Genomic DNA, 17,003 nt, shown 5'->3' on the forward strand with positions numbered 1-17,003 from the left:
ATAATCATGCCTGTAGTATCTCATTTCTATGTGCTTCATGTCCCCTTTGCCTTGCCATCGCTACCGAGTACAGTGGTGTCTTTCTGCACAGGAACAAGTAGGGATTGTTTTCAGAACATGGCCTTTAAAAAGGTCTGTAAGTTAGTGGGAGGGGCAGACAGCCATTAAGGTGAGTAACGCTGGGAGCTGAGAGCCTGTTCAATGCAGAGACAGACCGTGGTAACAGGCAGACTACCCAGTCTGTCTGGGAGGTAATACCAGCTAATCCGTCTCTCAGGCATGGTAGTACCGTAGCCAAGCAGACCTCTCCATAACATGGCTTTAAAAGGGCCTGTGGTTAGGAACATTACCCTCAAACTCATTGTATTTGTTTCATTAGTGTTGATTTAGTCCCAAAATGTTTTGTAAGGCAGCAATCAAGTCGAAGATACACTCTAAAAAATGACAGAAAACAGTTTTGCTACATTTATTCCGAGTGTCTGATCAAGAGCTCGTACACACATGAAAACATAAAATTACCTCGGGAAAAAACGACAGAACACTCAGAGACGCCCAAAAACGACTCACGTTCAAAAATGGGTGAACCGTCCCATTGAGAGCCATTTCAACCTGGTACGAAGAGCACTGGCTCTGACACAAGGTCAGCTGGGAGCCTGTTCAATGCTTAGTAACACCATGGTAACAGCATGGGGGTAATTCCAGGAGACCATGCCGAGCACGAACAGACCAAAGCCCTTTCCTAAACAGTCTCCCAAGCTTTGTATTAGCATTGCCAGAGCCCTCTCCTAAACAGTCTCCCAAGCTTTTGTATTAGCATTGCCAGAGCCCTCCAAGACTGCGTTACGACCTGTAATACAATCCCCATTGTAGTAAACCCCGATGAAGATATGGAAATAAAATGTTAGACTAAATCCACTCACAGCGAACTGTGACAGAGTAAATTATTTTCAGTTTTCCATCGTCAGTGTGGCATAAAAATTAATACATTTCCTCATGCTGAAACCAGGTCTTACACACTAAGCATAATTTCCAGGGTTGCTTGTTAAGTTAACCCGTCTGTGACCAACAGTCTCTTTCTCAGGGTACAGAGTCTAGCCCTGGTGATGGGAAATGTGAGACAATGTGACACACAGCTCCCTAGCTCCCACCATCTACCTCACCCAAGTCCCTAGCTCCCACGATCTACCTCACCCAAGTCCCTAGCTCCCACGATCTACCTCACCCAAGTCCCTAGCTCCCATTATCTACCTCACCTAAGTCCCTAGATCCCATTGAGTTCTTACCAACATGTAGAGACCGAACAATCAGCCAAGCCCCTCCCACCACATACATGCACGGCTCTAGTCGTCATACGTGACCCAAAGGAACCAACTCAACCCCAACATGTCGGGTGACAGTCTAATATGGAGCTTTTGTTTTTGATGAACAATCCAAAAGCATAGAGAACGGGGAAGTGAAACCTTTGACGCTCCTGGTCCAATCACCTCACCTCTTAGGGATGTGCTGTCCTCCCCAGGTGATGGTGACAGTGTACTTCCCAGGGGCGTGAGGGTAATAGTCATAATTAAACACCCCATCACCAGACTCCTTCTGTTTCACTGGCTCCTCCATACCTTCTACATGGAGAAGAGAGAGGATAGAGGAGAGAGGATGGAGAAGAGAGGATGGAGAAGAGGAGAGAAGAGGATACAAGAGGAAAGCATCATTAACATGACTTCCCTGGTGACAAAGGATTTAACACGAAGGTCTCTTTTACAAATGAACCTTGCACAATACACACATTAAGATACAAAAAAAAAAACATTTTGTTAGAAATTTAAATTTCTAAGTCTGAATTAGGCCTAAGGACATCATAGCATCCAATCAAAACATATATGATACACAGCCTCCAGGGGCTAAAAGTATCACCACAACAGGTAGATACGCTTATTTAACCTGTACTTTCACCAGTTAAAGTTGACTGAGAACACTCATTTACATCAACGACCTGGGGAATAGTTACAAGGGAGAGGGATACAAATTGGTAGTAGCATGGTATGTGTGTCAGTGATTAATGAGCTGACCCAGGTCTCGTACCACAGTGCTACTGGTATGTCTTGACTGACCGGGTCCAGCTTCTCTAGCACCGGCCGGGCTCATTAGTGTACTGGCTCTACCACAGACAGATCTGGGACCTTAGTAGCCCAACGAGGCCGACAGTCGAGGATTTCTGGTCAGACTTCCAGCTGGACTGGCTCTACCAACCATGGCGGTCATACCATTCTCTAGACCAGCGCCAACACCAGCCTACTGCATCCAGGCCACTACATATCCCCCCATGGCCGGCCATCAGTCCGTATGTAGCCAGCCAGCGCCGGCCATCAGTCCGTATGTAGCCAGCCAGCCATCAGTCCGTATGTAGCCAGCCAGCAAGCGCCGGCCATCAGTCCCTATGTAGCCAGCGCCGGCCATCAGTCCGTATGTAGCCAGCTAGCGCCGGCCATCAGTCCATATGTAGCCAGTTAGCGCCAACCATCGGCGATGCTAATGACAATCGCCGTTTTGTGGATAGACTAAGACTTTCCCCAAACATTAAATGTTATCCGTAAAGAAAACTCACCTGACAAACTAGTGCCTTCACACACCAACTTTTTGCACATTGTTGGGTTACAGCCTGAATTTAAAAGGGTTTCAATTGAGATTGTGTCACTGGCTAACACACAATACCTCATAACGTTAGAGTGGAATTGTGTTTAGGATTGTTGACAAATTAATTTAAAAAATTTAATCTGAAATCTCGAGTAAGTAAGTATTCAACCCCTTTGTTAAGGAAACGCGCCAATTCAAGATGATAATATTTGCTTAACAAGTCACATAAGTTGAATGGACTCACTGTGTGTGCAATAGTGTTTAACACCATGACTACCTCATCTCTGTACCCCACACAGAGGTAATTGTAAGGTCCCTTAGTCGAGCAGTGAATTTCAGACAGATTCAACCACCAAGACCAAGGTCCCGTAAAGGGTACCTATTGGAAGTTACTTGATGGTGTATCGTTAGACCTAGTCACAACAAAATATATGCTAGGAAAGGCTGGAGACCCCTGCTATAGAGACACCAGCAGGAGGTGGCTTTTACTACAGAGTGGAGTAGGATGGAGGGATGGAAAGAGAGGGGAGAGGTAGAAGGGAGGGAGGTGTGGAAAGAGGGGAGAGGGAGAGAGGTATGGAAAGAGAGGGGAGAGGTAGAAGGGAGGGATGGATGTATGGAGCTATGGAAAGAGGGGAGAGGTAGAAGGGAGGGATGGATGTATGGAGCTATGAAAAGAGGGGAAAGGGGTATGTAAAGAGGGGAGAGGTAGAAGGGAAGGATGAAGAGGGATTTAGAGAAGCAAGTGGGGTGGAGTTGGTATTCTGACCTCAATGGAACTTCTAGATTAAAAGGGGTCAGAAACCATCTAATGAAAAAAATAAAAAAAATATAAGAGCGTTGTATTAACTATTAACTCACTGGGGCCTTTGACTGAGACCTTGAGATCCCCACTCCCTGCGTTCCTGGTGTCCACTCTGAAGTCAGCCACCTGTTTCACTCTGACACCTCTGGGCTGGAGGCCACGCCCTGTGGCACGACACGCCCCTGGCATTGACGCTGAAACAGAAGACAAAAGGAGACTTAATACATGAATCACTTAAGCCCTGAAACTAATATCTTTATTCATTCATGTATTCCCAGTAGTGGGTCAACAAATTGAATAAGTCCTGTGCTAAAGACCAGTGGTGTAAAATACTCTAAAGTACTACTTAAGTACTGATATGCAAAACTGCTTAACTGATTTACAGTCAGGCCCATTAATATTTGGACATTAACCATGTTATCATTTAGGCTGTGTATATGTCACCACGCCGCAGACTTTCAGCTTTGATTTGAGGGTATTTACATCCAAATCGGGTGAACGGTGTTGGAATTACAGCACTTTAAGTGGTCTCAAATTTAGGGGCTAAAAAGTAAATTAAAATTGTGAGTTTTAATACTTGATTACAAATCATTTGCAGTCAATGACTGCCTGAAGTCTGGAACCAAATGCTGCGTTTCTTCCCTGGTGATGCTCTGCCAGGCCTTCACTGCAGCTGTCCTCAGTTCCTGCTTGTTCTTGGGGCGTTCTGCCTTCAGAAAGTGATATGCATGCTCAATTGGATTCCGGTCAAGTGATTGACTTAGCCTTTGCAGAACATTCCACATCTTTGCCTTTAAAAAAAAAAAAAGTATTGGGTTGCTTTCGCAGTATGCTTCGGGTCATTGTCCATCTGCACTGAAGCACTGTCCAGATGAGTATTGAAGCATTTGGCTGAATCTGAGCAAATAAAAGCCCTAAACACTTCATTATTCATCAGCATAATTACATTTGTCAGGAGTCGCATCAATAAATACAAGAGAACCAGTTCTATTGGCAGCCATATAGGCCATAACACTACCTCCTCCTCCATGCTTCACAGAGGTGGTATGCTTCACAGAGGTGGTATGCTTCAGATCATGAGCAGTTCCTTCCCTTCTCCATACACTCTCATCCTTCTGGTACCAGTTCATCTTTGTCTCGTCTGTCCATAGGACGTAGTTCCAGAACTGTACAGGCTTTTTCATTTGGGAAACTAATCTTGTCGTCCTGTTTGAGGGTTTACATCTTGTAGTAAACAGTCTGTATTTACTCCGATGAAGTCTTCTCGTCAATGTTGACTGACAGACAGACATGCCGACCTCCTGGAGGGCGTTCTTTATCTGGACAACTGTTGTAAAGGGGGTTTTCACCAGGGAAATAGTTATTCTGTCAACCAGTTCTGTGGTCTTCCGGGCCTTTTGGGGTTCCTGAGATCAGTGTGTTCTTTTTAAGAATGTACCAATTAGTGGCCACACCTCAAGTTCCTTGCCACATCTGACAGGTTTGTTTTGATTTTTCAACCTAATGATGACTTGCTTCACTGGCAGTGACAGCTCTTTGGACTACATATTGAGGGTTCACTTCTTGGTGACAGGGGGCAGTATTTTCACGTCTGGATGAAATGCATGCCCAAATTCAACTGCCTGCTCCTCATCCCCAGAAGATATGCATATTATTAGTAGATTTGCATAGAAAACACTGAAGTTTCTGAAGCTGTTTGAATCATGTCTGAGTATAACAGAACTTATTTAGCAGGCAAAACCCTGAGGATAAACTCAGATTTTTTTTTGTTTTGAGGTCACTCTTTTCAATGGGTTTTCATTGGGAATCCAGATTTCGAAAGGACCTTCCTGCAGTTTCTACTGCTTCCACTGGATGTCAGTCTTTAGAAATTGGTTGAGTTTCTTCAATTTGTGTAATTAAGTACGGCCATCTTGAACGAGGGTAACTTGAAGTGTACTGTTAGAGGCGCGTGACCAGAAAGCTAGCTTCAGTTTGTTTTCTTCCTGTATTGAACACAGATCATCCCGTCTTCAATTTTATTGATTATTTACGTTAAATTCCATTAAGTTGTATTACAAAAGTAGTTTGAAATGTTTTAGCAAAGTTTACAGTTAACTTGAGATATTTTGTAGTCACATTGCGCAAGTTGGAACCGGTGTTTCTCTGGATCAAAAGCGCCAAATAAATGGACATTTTGGATATATATCAACGGAATTAATCGAACAAAAAGGACCATTTGTGATGTTCATGGGACATATTGGAGTGCCAACAAAAGAAGCTTGTCATAGGTAAGGCATGAATTATATTTTTATTTCTGCGTTGTGTCACGCCAACAGGGTTGAAATATGCTTCTTTTACTATGGTGCGATCCTCAGAAAATAGCATAGTTTGCTTTTGCCGAAAAGTCTTTTTGAAATCTGACATGTTGGCTGGATTCACAACAAGTGTAGCTTTAATTTGGTATCTTACATGTGTGATTTCATGAAAGTTAGATTTTTATAGACATTTTTTGAATTTGGAGCTCTCCCAGAGAGGTTAACAGCAACAGATTACAAATAACACACTTGAAATCAACTCTAGACCCTCTCTGCTTACTTGTAAATTAAACTAATGAGGAAATAACACATTACATTGGAATAGCCTCAAGCAGTTGGAGTAGAACGGGGGGGGAAGATTGTACTGTAGGCGTCAAGCAGTTGAAATGAAGGGGGCTTCATTCAGACATAATCAACATGACTAAAGAAAACAGTTGTCTAAATGGGGGATAGGTTGCCATTTGGGAGACTTCTGGACAAAAGTAGTATACTGAAGAGAACAGGGTGCCATTTGGGACAAGCCTCCAACTACCTCACCAAGACTAACCTCACCAAGACTAACCTCACCAAGACTAACCTGTAATATGCTTCCAAACTGAGAAGGCTTGAAGTCGGAGGGGGTTTGTAGACAAACAGTAAATAGATGCTCACTTCCCAATTCAACAACCGCCTCCGTTTCAGTTATCCATTTGAATAAAATTAAATGACTACAAATCCTTTGTTTTGGAAAATCAACTTGTGGGTCTGTAAAGCCAGAGGGTTTAGGGTCATGGCACCGTGTTGTACTGTGCCGTGAGGTCGTTGTGGCGTGGAAAAGCTGCATCAGGGAGATGGAATTTAGGGTTTTATGAGCTAGGCTGTAGGAGGAAGAGAGAAGGGCTGAACAAGGCTGCCAGCTCCCCTGTCCACCATGTCCTGGCTTAAGGCATCCACATGCTTCCCAGGCGAAAGAGTTTGTGCATATATTCTGACAACATTTTGGACTTCGGTGAGAGTTTGGCTGTTCAGGCACATTTTTTTCTGGAGGCAAGCCGAAGTTCAGAGCCAATGTCTACACCACTTCATCGGTGATTAGTCAACAAAGTATTGTCATTCAACTAGAGAGGACTCGTCCCTCCCATTGAGAAATACTGCAGCAAACAGCCTAGTTATATTTACCATTTAGATCTCCGCCGCAAAAACTTCAACATTAATGACAGATATCTTGAGTTCTTAAATGGACAAACACTACTATTGCCACTTTTTCTAAGTGAAGGACTTAAGTGTATGCCAGCACACTGGTTCTGTTCTGCTAGCCAGGTTTGTCTAGGCGCCAGCCGAACCATGCTGACGCCTTTAGTCCTAATGCTCTCCTTCTGTCCACTTTCATCTTTTCCTAATCACACCTTTCCATCCCCTCTCAGCCCTGACCCAGCAGCTACCTGACAGCCAGAGTCGAGCCAGTTCACCGCCCCCCCCCCCTGAGAGGGTGAGTAAGTACTGTAGGTGGTGAGACATGAGTTGAGCCGGGGGAGGCAGCTGACCACTCAGTGGAAACTAACAAGACAAACTATGTACACCCAATTGTGTCAGACCCAGAGTTCTAGAATCTAGCCAGAGTTCTGTATATAGGCTAGACCTGGGGAACAGGGGTTCTAGAATCTAGCCAGAGTTATATATTGGCTAGACCTGGGGAACAGGGGTTCTAGAATCTAGCCAGAGTTCTGTATATAGGCTAGACCTGGGGAACAGGGGTTCTAGAATCTAGCCAGAGTTATATATTGGCTAGACCTGGGGAACAGGGGTTCTAGAATCTAGCCAGAGTTATATATTGGCTAGACCTAGGGAACAGGGGTTCTAGAATCGAAATAAAGCTCTTCAATTTAAAAAAAGTTCAGAAGGTTTAGTAGGGTTGAAAATGTAAAATGACTGGATTGTCTTCAGAAGGTTAAAATACAATCCATATAATTGATTAAACCCCCCCCCACTAGGCTTAGGTTAGTGTTCACCTGGTCCAATGTTGACAGTAGAAGGACTCTTGGGTATGGCGATGCCTCCGAAGGTGACGGTGATTGTGTGAGGACCTTGCTGGGTGGGCTTGTAGGTACACCTGAACACACTGTCTCCCTTATCCTCCACCATGGCCTCCAACGGTCTGCCCTGGGGATCCTTGATGAAAGCCGACACATCTCCCACTCCTGCCCCTAGTTGTGAGAGGAACACAGCAATACTTTAGCCAAAGCACCTAGATTCACTTTTCTGCTATAAACATACAGATCTAGGACCAGTCTACAAAGCAACAACTTCAAATTGCTAATAAACAAAGTTCAACAACCCAGCGAATTTGGTCAGTTATTATCCTACTAACAGAAGGAGCTGTGGGAGGAGAACCAACCTGCAGTGTATATGTCGAAGTATGTAGGTTTGTTGGCTATATTTCCTATAGCGTCCAGTCCAGGACCTTTGGCTGTAACCTTGGTGGGGTCTCCCTGAGCCTTGTCCACGCTCACCTCAAACGGAGACTTGGGGATCTGCTGGCCTGCAAACAGCACAGTCACCTAGACAAGACAACAACCATGTCAGAAAAATCAACATGGAAGTGGTATCTCATGCCGCCAAACAATTTAGACACTATCAGACAAGCTCCCGGTCAAGTGAAGAACTTGACTCTAGAACTGAATCAAGAGCTTGCCAAATGAAGTGAAGATGCTGTTGTGGGTAGGACTGGGGCAGTCAAATTGTGTCACCGGGTAAATGGCATTCAGGTTTCCACACATGCCTACAAGCCACTGATGCAGACCTCTGGAACATCTACATTCTAATACATCCATGTAATATAGCCTACACCTTTCAATAAAGCCATGTAGTAGTCTACACCATCACAATAAATCCATTATTTATTTTAGACAGGTCTAAAGAAACATATGAAGAAAATGTAGTCTATTTCAGAAGAACAGAATACTGAGTTGTCCTTATGTTAGGTCCTGATCTGGCTATGCCAAATGGCTGTAGGTTACCACTAGTTCATTTAATGGACTAGATTTGCTTAGAATTCAGTGGCATTATTTTATAGTATGAAGGAAACAATTGCACAAACCTGAAGAAAATATAAATATTTTCTCCAAACGATTTGAAGTGCACGTGGCTATTCTGTGTTGAGCGGTTAAAGAAATAGGTATTATTAAATGCTTAATGTAGAGTTAAATGTAACTTGTTCTACAAACTTCAGGCTACATGTTCAGATGTTTAATACATTGTAAGGCTGCATGATGCAATGAATGATTTGAAAAAAGTTGCTTGGAAAAAAGGCATGAGCTCTGCTTTGTTTTTTTGCGCAGGCTGTACACACTTCAGTCTCTCATTCACAATTTGACCAGCGGTTGATAAAGCCCGACGGGCTTAAAGATAAATCGACGCCATCCCCTTTGCGTGTCCGTAATGAACGCAAAATAAACTAATTCCATGCCTATTGCCCTTGGGCTAAATATAATACTTATAATTCTCTTCTCCCAGCTGCATGCTCAGAAGCACCTCATGTGATCAGCGCTTTTCTCACAGGCTACAAGTGAAGACACATCGGGGACACAACCACACACACACACACACGTCTTAATCCAATTCCAATTAAGACAGACTTATCAGGGTTACAACTGCCGCGTCCTTATCCAATTCCGAGGTGCAGATTCAAGGTATTGGTAGAAATGTCCACATTGAATTTGTCAGACAACAAGAGTATGCCTAACGAACAGGAAAAGCACTAGCCTACGGCAATCTCATGTCCCCCATAGTACATAGGTCAACCTATACTATTCTGTGCGAGAAATAAATATTCTAAAACAGTCTGGAACAGTAGCGAGAAGCGAGTGCCCAAATTAATACTAGCATCAAAAAAAATTATGTACGCAATAGATCAGAACGGTTAGCTTAACATGCATTTCTTCACATTTTAAGCGCAGAAACACACACATGGTAGGCTATTAGCGGGAAAACACCATTATCAAACGCAACCTCTAAATGTGATTATGCAGATAATGCTTTTATTATAGAAGGGACATCTTTATGGTGAAAATGATCTTTCCCAAACTCTCTGCTTATGTATCCCAGTTAGGCTTTAAACCCCTTGTAAAATGGATTGATGTCCTTAATTTAAATAAAGTTCATCACAACTAAAAGTGACCAAATAACTTATCAAAACATAGGCCTGTGGGGTAAGGCTACATGAGGTGTGCGATTATGATTACAATAATAACGCACAAACGATAGGATAATATCACCCATCAGACTATTCTTGATTTAATCATCTGGTCTTTACATATACTAAATAACACGAGTTAGAACGGATCATTATCATGCAGCCATTTTGAAAAGGGCAGCGGCAAAAAAAACACATCTTAAAAAAACACATCTATGAACTTCAATAGCAGGACGACAACTTTCCCGTAGTTCATTTTCATGCCAGTCAGGTAGGCTACACTCCTGTTGTAAAGATGAGCCTAATAAGTTTAATATTAGGAAAGTTGAGAAATAAATGGGCCAAGTTGATAGAAAGCTGATGGGATCCTCTTTTTAGTAGAGGCCATCGCTCTGTTTTCACACGCAATTGCATAGCCTATAGAAATGTTGCGCAACATGAGCTCTCATGAAGTGTTTGATTAGATTGTCCATTACATTTGCTTTGATGTCAGTGATTAGAGGGACAATAGAGTGCTGAGTACCAGGTAGTTAACAAGTTTGGTAGGCTACTAATGACCATCAGCAGCAGAGCAGACTAGTTACCGTGACTACATGTGGAATTTGACTACCTTCATGACTCGTGACCACTGGTGTGGTGGAAATACGGTCACCGCAACAGACCGCGTTGTGGGGGAATGGCACAAGATCAGTTCGTAGTAATGGTTAGCTGCATGAATGTTTTACAAAGGGACTTTGCTGTACTGTACCTTGTGATGACCCATAACCTGGGGTATGTAGGTGACACTGAAGGTTTTCTTCCCTTCGTTAGGAACCGCCTTCACCTCTTCTCTGGTTCCTTCTGGATCCTCCACGTAAACAGTGACCTGTCCCTGACCTGCACTGAAAGCATCCACCGTGAAGACAGCAGGACGCAACACCCTGTTACCTACTGGCTCCAGACCTGGGGAGGGAGAGAACCGCCTGATTAACACACCAGATACTCTACTGTAGAAGATGCAGGAGACTGTACTCAATAAGAGTCTCCGGAGGTCTGTAGTAACGCAGGTCTTCATCCCTCAGTAACGGATTCAGAATCAGATCAGCTGAGATTCAATGAGGTTGATTTGAAACGGAGTGCAAATAAAGTGTCCGAGCAGTGTGTTCTCCTTCACAGAAAGCAACGTGAAATCCAGGACTTATGTTACACGGAGGGAAAGGCATGTCCTCTTCAGGGTCCAAGGATTACAGAGACCAGGGGGTCTGATACTGTAGCATATGGATGGAACAGAGAACACGGTGCTTTCATTCTCCTGTCTGATGGGAGGGAAAGTGCTGCTGAACCTATAGCCGGCCTGTGCATTATTGATCAGATGGGGAATCCAGGCCATCCTGTCCAGTAACGAATGAACCAGGCATTAAAGCAACAACTTACAGGTGGACCTCTCCATTGTGTTTCCTTAAAGAGGGGAGATCAGCTTTACTATAGCAGATAAACTGTGTCTATCGATGTATTTGTCCTCTTCCTTTGTTTTGAGTACTTTCTACATTGTAGAATAGTGACTACATCGAAACTATGAAATAACACTTATGGAATCTGTCTCAGTGATTGTAAGCTGATCTTTGTACATAATGTCTCCGCCTGAACAGCTTCTACCCATAAGCAATAAGACAGCTAAATGATGAATGAGGCTGTTAAGGTCAAAAGGGGGGGTGCAAAATCAATACTGGGAGGTGTTCTTAATGTTTTGTTGACTCGGTGTAGACCGCTACATGATATGGGTTTGGCAGGCACACCGTAGGACTTAGAAAAGGTGTCATTATTAAGCCTGGGCCTAGTAATGTTGTGCGGTTTTGGAGAAGTTATTCCTCGCAATGCTGGGGTTGTGGGTAACATTTATTCAGGTATCAGACATTAAAAATGAATGCACTCACTGCACTGAAAGTCACTTTGGATAAAAGTTTGATTTATATATTACCTGGTCCATATGCACGGGCCTTCTTGGGGTTGAGTTTGGGTTTGAGGGGAGCACCAGGCTTCAGTTTGGCTTTTGGGAATTGGGACAGGTACGTCATCACGGACTGTTCATCCACACTGGGGTCGATGATCTCCTCTGGTGCAATCACCTAAGACAGAAGACAGACACCCGACAATATCAGATAGCCTCTCCAGACAACACACAATGAGGCCCTGAGTTCTGCTGACAACCTACAATTATTGCTGTTCGCGTCACATGGGTCAGGAAAAGTGGTCAGCGTCAAATTATCTAGATTTCAGTATTCAAAACTTTGCTGGTGTTGAGGCTGTGGATAAAAGAGTAAGTCTGGAGGCAGGGTTAACGCCACAGAGGAAGTCTGGAGGCAGGGTTAATGCCACAGAGAGTCTGGAGGCAGGGTTAACGCCACAGAGAGTCTGGAGGCAGGGTTAACGCCACAGAGAGTCTGGAGGCAGGGTTAACGCCACAGAGAGTCTGGAGGCAGGGTTAACGCCACAGAGAGTCTGGAGGCAGGGTTAACGCCACAGAGGAAGTCTGGAGGCAGGGTTAACGCCACAGAGGAAGTCTGGAGGCAGGGTTAACGCCACAGAGGAAGTCTGGAGGCAGGGTTAACGCCACAGAGAAAGTCTGGAGGCAGGGTTGACGCCACAGAGAAAGTCTGGAGGCAGGGTTGACGCCACAGAGAAAGTCTGGAGGCAGGGTTGACGCCACAGAGAAAGTCTGGAGGCAGGGTTAACGCCACAGAGGAAGTCTGGAGTGTAACTACAATGTTGCCAGTATCAGAGACAGACAGGTTTATACAAATCTCTGCTGTTGAAAACCAAATGTTAGTCTTAAAAGAAATGGGAGATCATGTCTAGATGCTTTTTAAAGTGGACATCAAGTCTATAAATTGCCTGGCTGGGCTGATGAGACGGTGGATTGCGCAGAGAGATTGAACATTGAGTAAATAGGCATTTTAACATCATAGATTTAGCCGGTGGTAACTTGTGGACTAGACACCGGCTGGAACGTGGTTTAAACCAAATCAACGTCCAGAACTAGACCCACCCGTTGTATAAATAATGTTAATAACTCTTGGAACAGCTAGACTGTTTGCAGACGTTTAACTTGGGCGTGTTGTATGATTGATTTCAATAACGCTTTTGATTGTTTGAATGCTGCACCCACCTGGTAGGTAAATATAACTCTCAAAAAAAAATGACCACTAAAATTATCAATTTCCATCTTTACAATTTATAGTTAAGCGTTTTTTTTTTTTTTATTGATTCGATAAACTACTGTCAGCTTCCTAAGTTAACACATTAGTACTGTGTTTAAAAATATGAACTTATTGTCTTTGCATTATTCGAGGTCTGACAACACTGCATCTTTGTTATATTGACCAGTTGTCATTTTCTGTAAATAAATGCTCTAAATTACATTTTTATTTGGGAGAAATGTTGTCAGTTTACTGTCAGAAACAAATTACAGGGACCAGAGGGCCCCCTGACCCCAGCCTCACAGGGACCAGAGGGCCCCCTGACCCCAGCCTCACAGGGACCAGAGGGCCCCCTGACCCCAGCCTCACAGGGACCAGAGGGCCCCCTGACCCCAGCCTCACAGGGACCAGAGGGCCCCCTGACCCCAGCCTCACAGGGACCAGAGGGCCCCCTGACCCCAGCCTCACAGGGACCAGAGGGCCCCCTGACCCCAGCCTCACAGGGACCAGAGCACTCCCTGACAAGTGTTATTCTCACCTGAGGGATGCCCAGCCAGTCGTCAGCCAGCTGCATGGCCTCTTGGGCGTTGTCCGAGGGCTTGTTGTCCCACGTCTCCCAGTCAGGACACAGACCTGCACAAACAATAAGGTCAATAAAAACCACTCACATTATCAATATCGAAACCTTATCCTAAAACACCCACCCAATAACAAAAAGCACACGATCACCACCAGTTGACCTCTAGACATCCGAATAGACTGTTGTACACACCCTGACCCCTAGAACCTACCTGGAGCACAGCTGTCGACCAGGGCTCCCAGGGCCTTGCCACTCTGCCAGTCTCTGCTGAAGTTGTTGATGGGCAAGTCTGGCACTTTATTCTGGATCCATCCCAGAAGCCTCTGCTTTGGAGTCTTCTTCTCCGCCTCGTCATCCACCTCGTCTTCCCACACCGGCATGGAGATGGAGTAGTGGAGGATCAGGGTCCACACCATGCCCAGGATCAGTTTCATGTTGCCGTCCACTATGGCCTTCGAGTCTGGAGGGGCGAGACAGATCTAGGATCAGATTTCAGATTCACATCCACAAACACCATTTATTGTCCGGACGAAGGGAGAAGGAAGACAAAGCACAGAGAAGGGAGGAAGAGGGGGTTGAAAGCAATGAGGAAGGAGGAGCAGGAAGACGAAGGACAGGAGGAGAAAGTCTTGATAATGCCAGTATTTTTGACAAAACAGATCGTGCCTCCAGAAAGTACACATCCCTTTGACTTTTCCACACTGAATTAAAATATTATTTTTCAACTTTGTTACTGGTCTAAACAAACCCCATAATGTCAGTGAAATTATGTTTTTAAAATTAATACAACATTTCAAAGCTGGAATGTCTCGAGTCAGTAAGTATTCAACCCCTTTATATGGCCTAAATACATTCAGGAGTAAAAATGTGCTTAAGCCACAACAACTCACTGCGTGTAATAGTGTTTAACATGATTTTTATGACTACCTCATCTCTGTACCCCACACATACAGATAATTGTAAGGTCCATTAATCAAGCATTGAATTTCAAAGAGAGATCCAATGCCTCACCAAGGGCACCAATTGGAGAAAAAAAAAAAAAAAATCACATTGAATATCCCTTTGAGCATGGTGTATCAGTACACAAAGATACAGGCCTCCTTCCTAACTCAGTTGCTGGAGAGGAAGGAAACCACTCAGGGATTTCACCATGAGGCCAATAGGGACTTTAAAACAAAGTTGAATGGCTGTAATATGAGAACTGAGGATGGACCAACATTGTAGTTACTCCACAATACTAAATGAGGATGGATCAACATTGTAGTTACTCCACAATACTAACTGAGGATGGATCAACATTGTAGTTACTCCACAATACTAACTGAGGATGGACCAACATTGTAGTTACTCCACAATACTAAATGAGTGACGAGGAAGCCTGTACAGTATAAAAATATTCCAAAACATTAAAATCACTAAAATAATACTGCAAAAAAAGGTGACAAAGCAATTAACACTTTGTATTCAGGACAAAAAGTTGTTTGGGGCAAATCCAACACAGCAGAGTACCACTCCATATTTCCAAACATAGTGGTGGCTGCATCATGTTATGAGTCTGCTTGCACTTAAGGACTGGGGAGTTTATCCTGGATTAAAAATACAGTGAAGCTAAAGGACAAGCAAAATCCTAGAGGACAAGCTGGTTCATTCTGCTTTCCATCAGACACTGGGAGATGAAGTCACCTTCCAGCAGGACAATAGCCCAAAACACAATGTAAAAAGCTACACTGGAGTTGCTTACTAAGACAGTGAATATCCCTGAGAAGCAGACTTAGATTTGACTTAAATCTACTGAAAATATATGGCAAGACCTGAAAATGGTTGTTAAGCAATGTTCAACAACTAATTTGACAGAGCGTGAAGAATTTTGAAAAGAATAAAACACAATGTTGCACAATCCAGGTGTGGAAAGCTCTTCGAGACTTACCCAGAAAAGGGTTTCTACAAAGTATTGACTCAGGGGTGGGAATGCTTAACGTAAATGCAATATTTACAATAAATTAACAAAACATTTCTAAAAACAAAGTTCAGTGTCATTACAGGCTAGTGTGTGTGTGTGTGTGTGTGTGTGTGTGTGTGTGTGTGTGTGTGTGTGTGTGTGTGTAGATGGATGATACTATTAGGTAAATATACAGCCTGAATTCCAAAAATGTTACAAAATGTAGATTAAGCCATGAGGAATGAACACTTTCTGAAGGCACTGTACTGTCTTCATGTTGAAATTCCCTGGTTAAGATGACCTTCAACCCATACAGTATCATAGCTCTCCCTCAGACCGTACTGGTGAGGCCATCCTGATCAACACAACACCAAAACAGCTTCATTCACTGATCTCAATAGGGGGGGGGGGGGGGGGGGGGACCCCCATTAGCTCATCTCTGAAGACTGCAGATGAGGAAAACGGTTGACTTTGGCCAGAGTAAGACACACGTAGTACAGCATCAGGTAGAAAACCATTGCTCGGGGCATGGTCCACAAGTAGACAGTTGTTCAAGAAACAATTGAACAAAATTAAACCTTGAAGTTTAGAGAAGAGATTGTCCTCCAAAACAGTTGGGAAATCAGATAGCTGTTGAGCAATATTTTTCAACAGCTATGTCACAACAGTTTACAGAAGTGATTTATCGTTCAAACAGTGGATGCGTCCTATATAGCACCATATATCCTATATAGTGCACTACTTTTGACTGGAGCCCTACGGGAATAGGGAGCCATTTAGTACAGAACCATTCAATAGGTGTCATCTTCAAGCGGTGTGTAATTCATTATACACATCACCACAACAAGAGACTGCTATAGAGACGGGATGGGATGGGCAGTTTGTCAATCTTTCGGTCAGAGCAGAACGTTGCCCAACCTGGAGGGGCTGCACCCTGTCCACAACTGCACCACTCACACCGCTTCAAGAGGTGTGTGTGTGTGTGTGTGTACACAGTATCAGCCATCTCTGCCAAACATCCTGTCAGCGAGCACATAACAATGGTGTGAGCAGAGCAGGAGTTGAACTCTGACCCACAGCTGATGAGACACTCCCTACCCTACCCAACACAGCCCAGTGTGTGTTTACTGTGTGTCAAATAAAACACTTTTGTACAAAATGTTGATGTTTATAGTTCTATTTGAAGTATATTTTCACATTGTGGTTCTGTTTTAGTTCTCGTGCTTCTTGTCTGTACGAGTTGTGTGGAGCGTCATGAACAAATTATTACTTACTATGACTTAATAATAAAATCTGGGGAGTTCCACAGGGTCCAGTCCTGGGGCCATTATTATTATTCTCACTATGCTAATACATAAACAGTACTGGCTTGAACCCTACGGCTTCAGACCAGAGCCCCTTGATTTA

General features: G+C 43.8%; 1 protein-coding gene across 2 annotated transcripts in view; it reads right to left on the reverse strand.

Moving 5' to 3' along the window:
* flnba (filamin B a) overlaps positions 1–17,003 on the reverse strand; it is a 97,856-nt gene that overhangs the window by 49,784 nt on the left and 31,069 nt on the right. For both annotated transcript variants that reach the window (XR_016497466.1, XM_036984305.2), the window contains exons 2-9: positions 13,869–14,117; positions 13,616–13,710; positions 11,859–12,006; positions 10,650–10,843; positions 8,105–8,267; positions 7,719–7,913; positions 3,490–3,627; positions 1,490–1,616 (exon numbers count right to left, since the gene is read on the reverse strand). Coding sequence is in view for 1 of the 2 variants with exons in the window: in XM_036984305.2 (XP_036840200.2) it covers positions 1,490–1,616; positions 3,490–3,627; positions 7,719–7,913; positions 8,105–8,267; positions 10,650–10,843; positions 11,859–12,006; positions 13,616–13,710; positions 13,869–14,117 (1,309 nt within the window). In the remaining variant the exon portion in view is untranslated. The remainder of the gene's footprint in view (positions 1–1,489; positions 1,617–3,489; positions 3,628–7,718; positions 7,914–8,104; positions 8,268–10,649; positions 10,844–11,858; positions 12,007–13,615; positions 13,711–13,868; positions 14,118–17,003) is intronic.

Source organism: Oncorhynchus mykiss, chromosome 7, assembly GCF_057628025.1.
Source record: "Oncorhynchus mykiss isolate SJ-2025 chromosome 7, ASM5762802v1, whole genome shotgun sequence".
In the NCBI taxonomy this organism is placed as follows: Eukaryota; Metazoa; Chordata; class Actinopteri; order Salmoniformes; family Salmonidae; genus Oncorhynchus; species Oncorhynchus mykiss.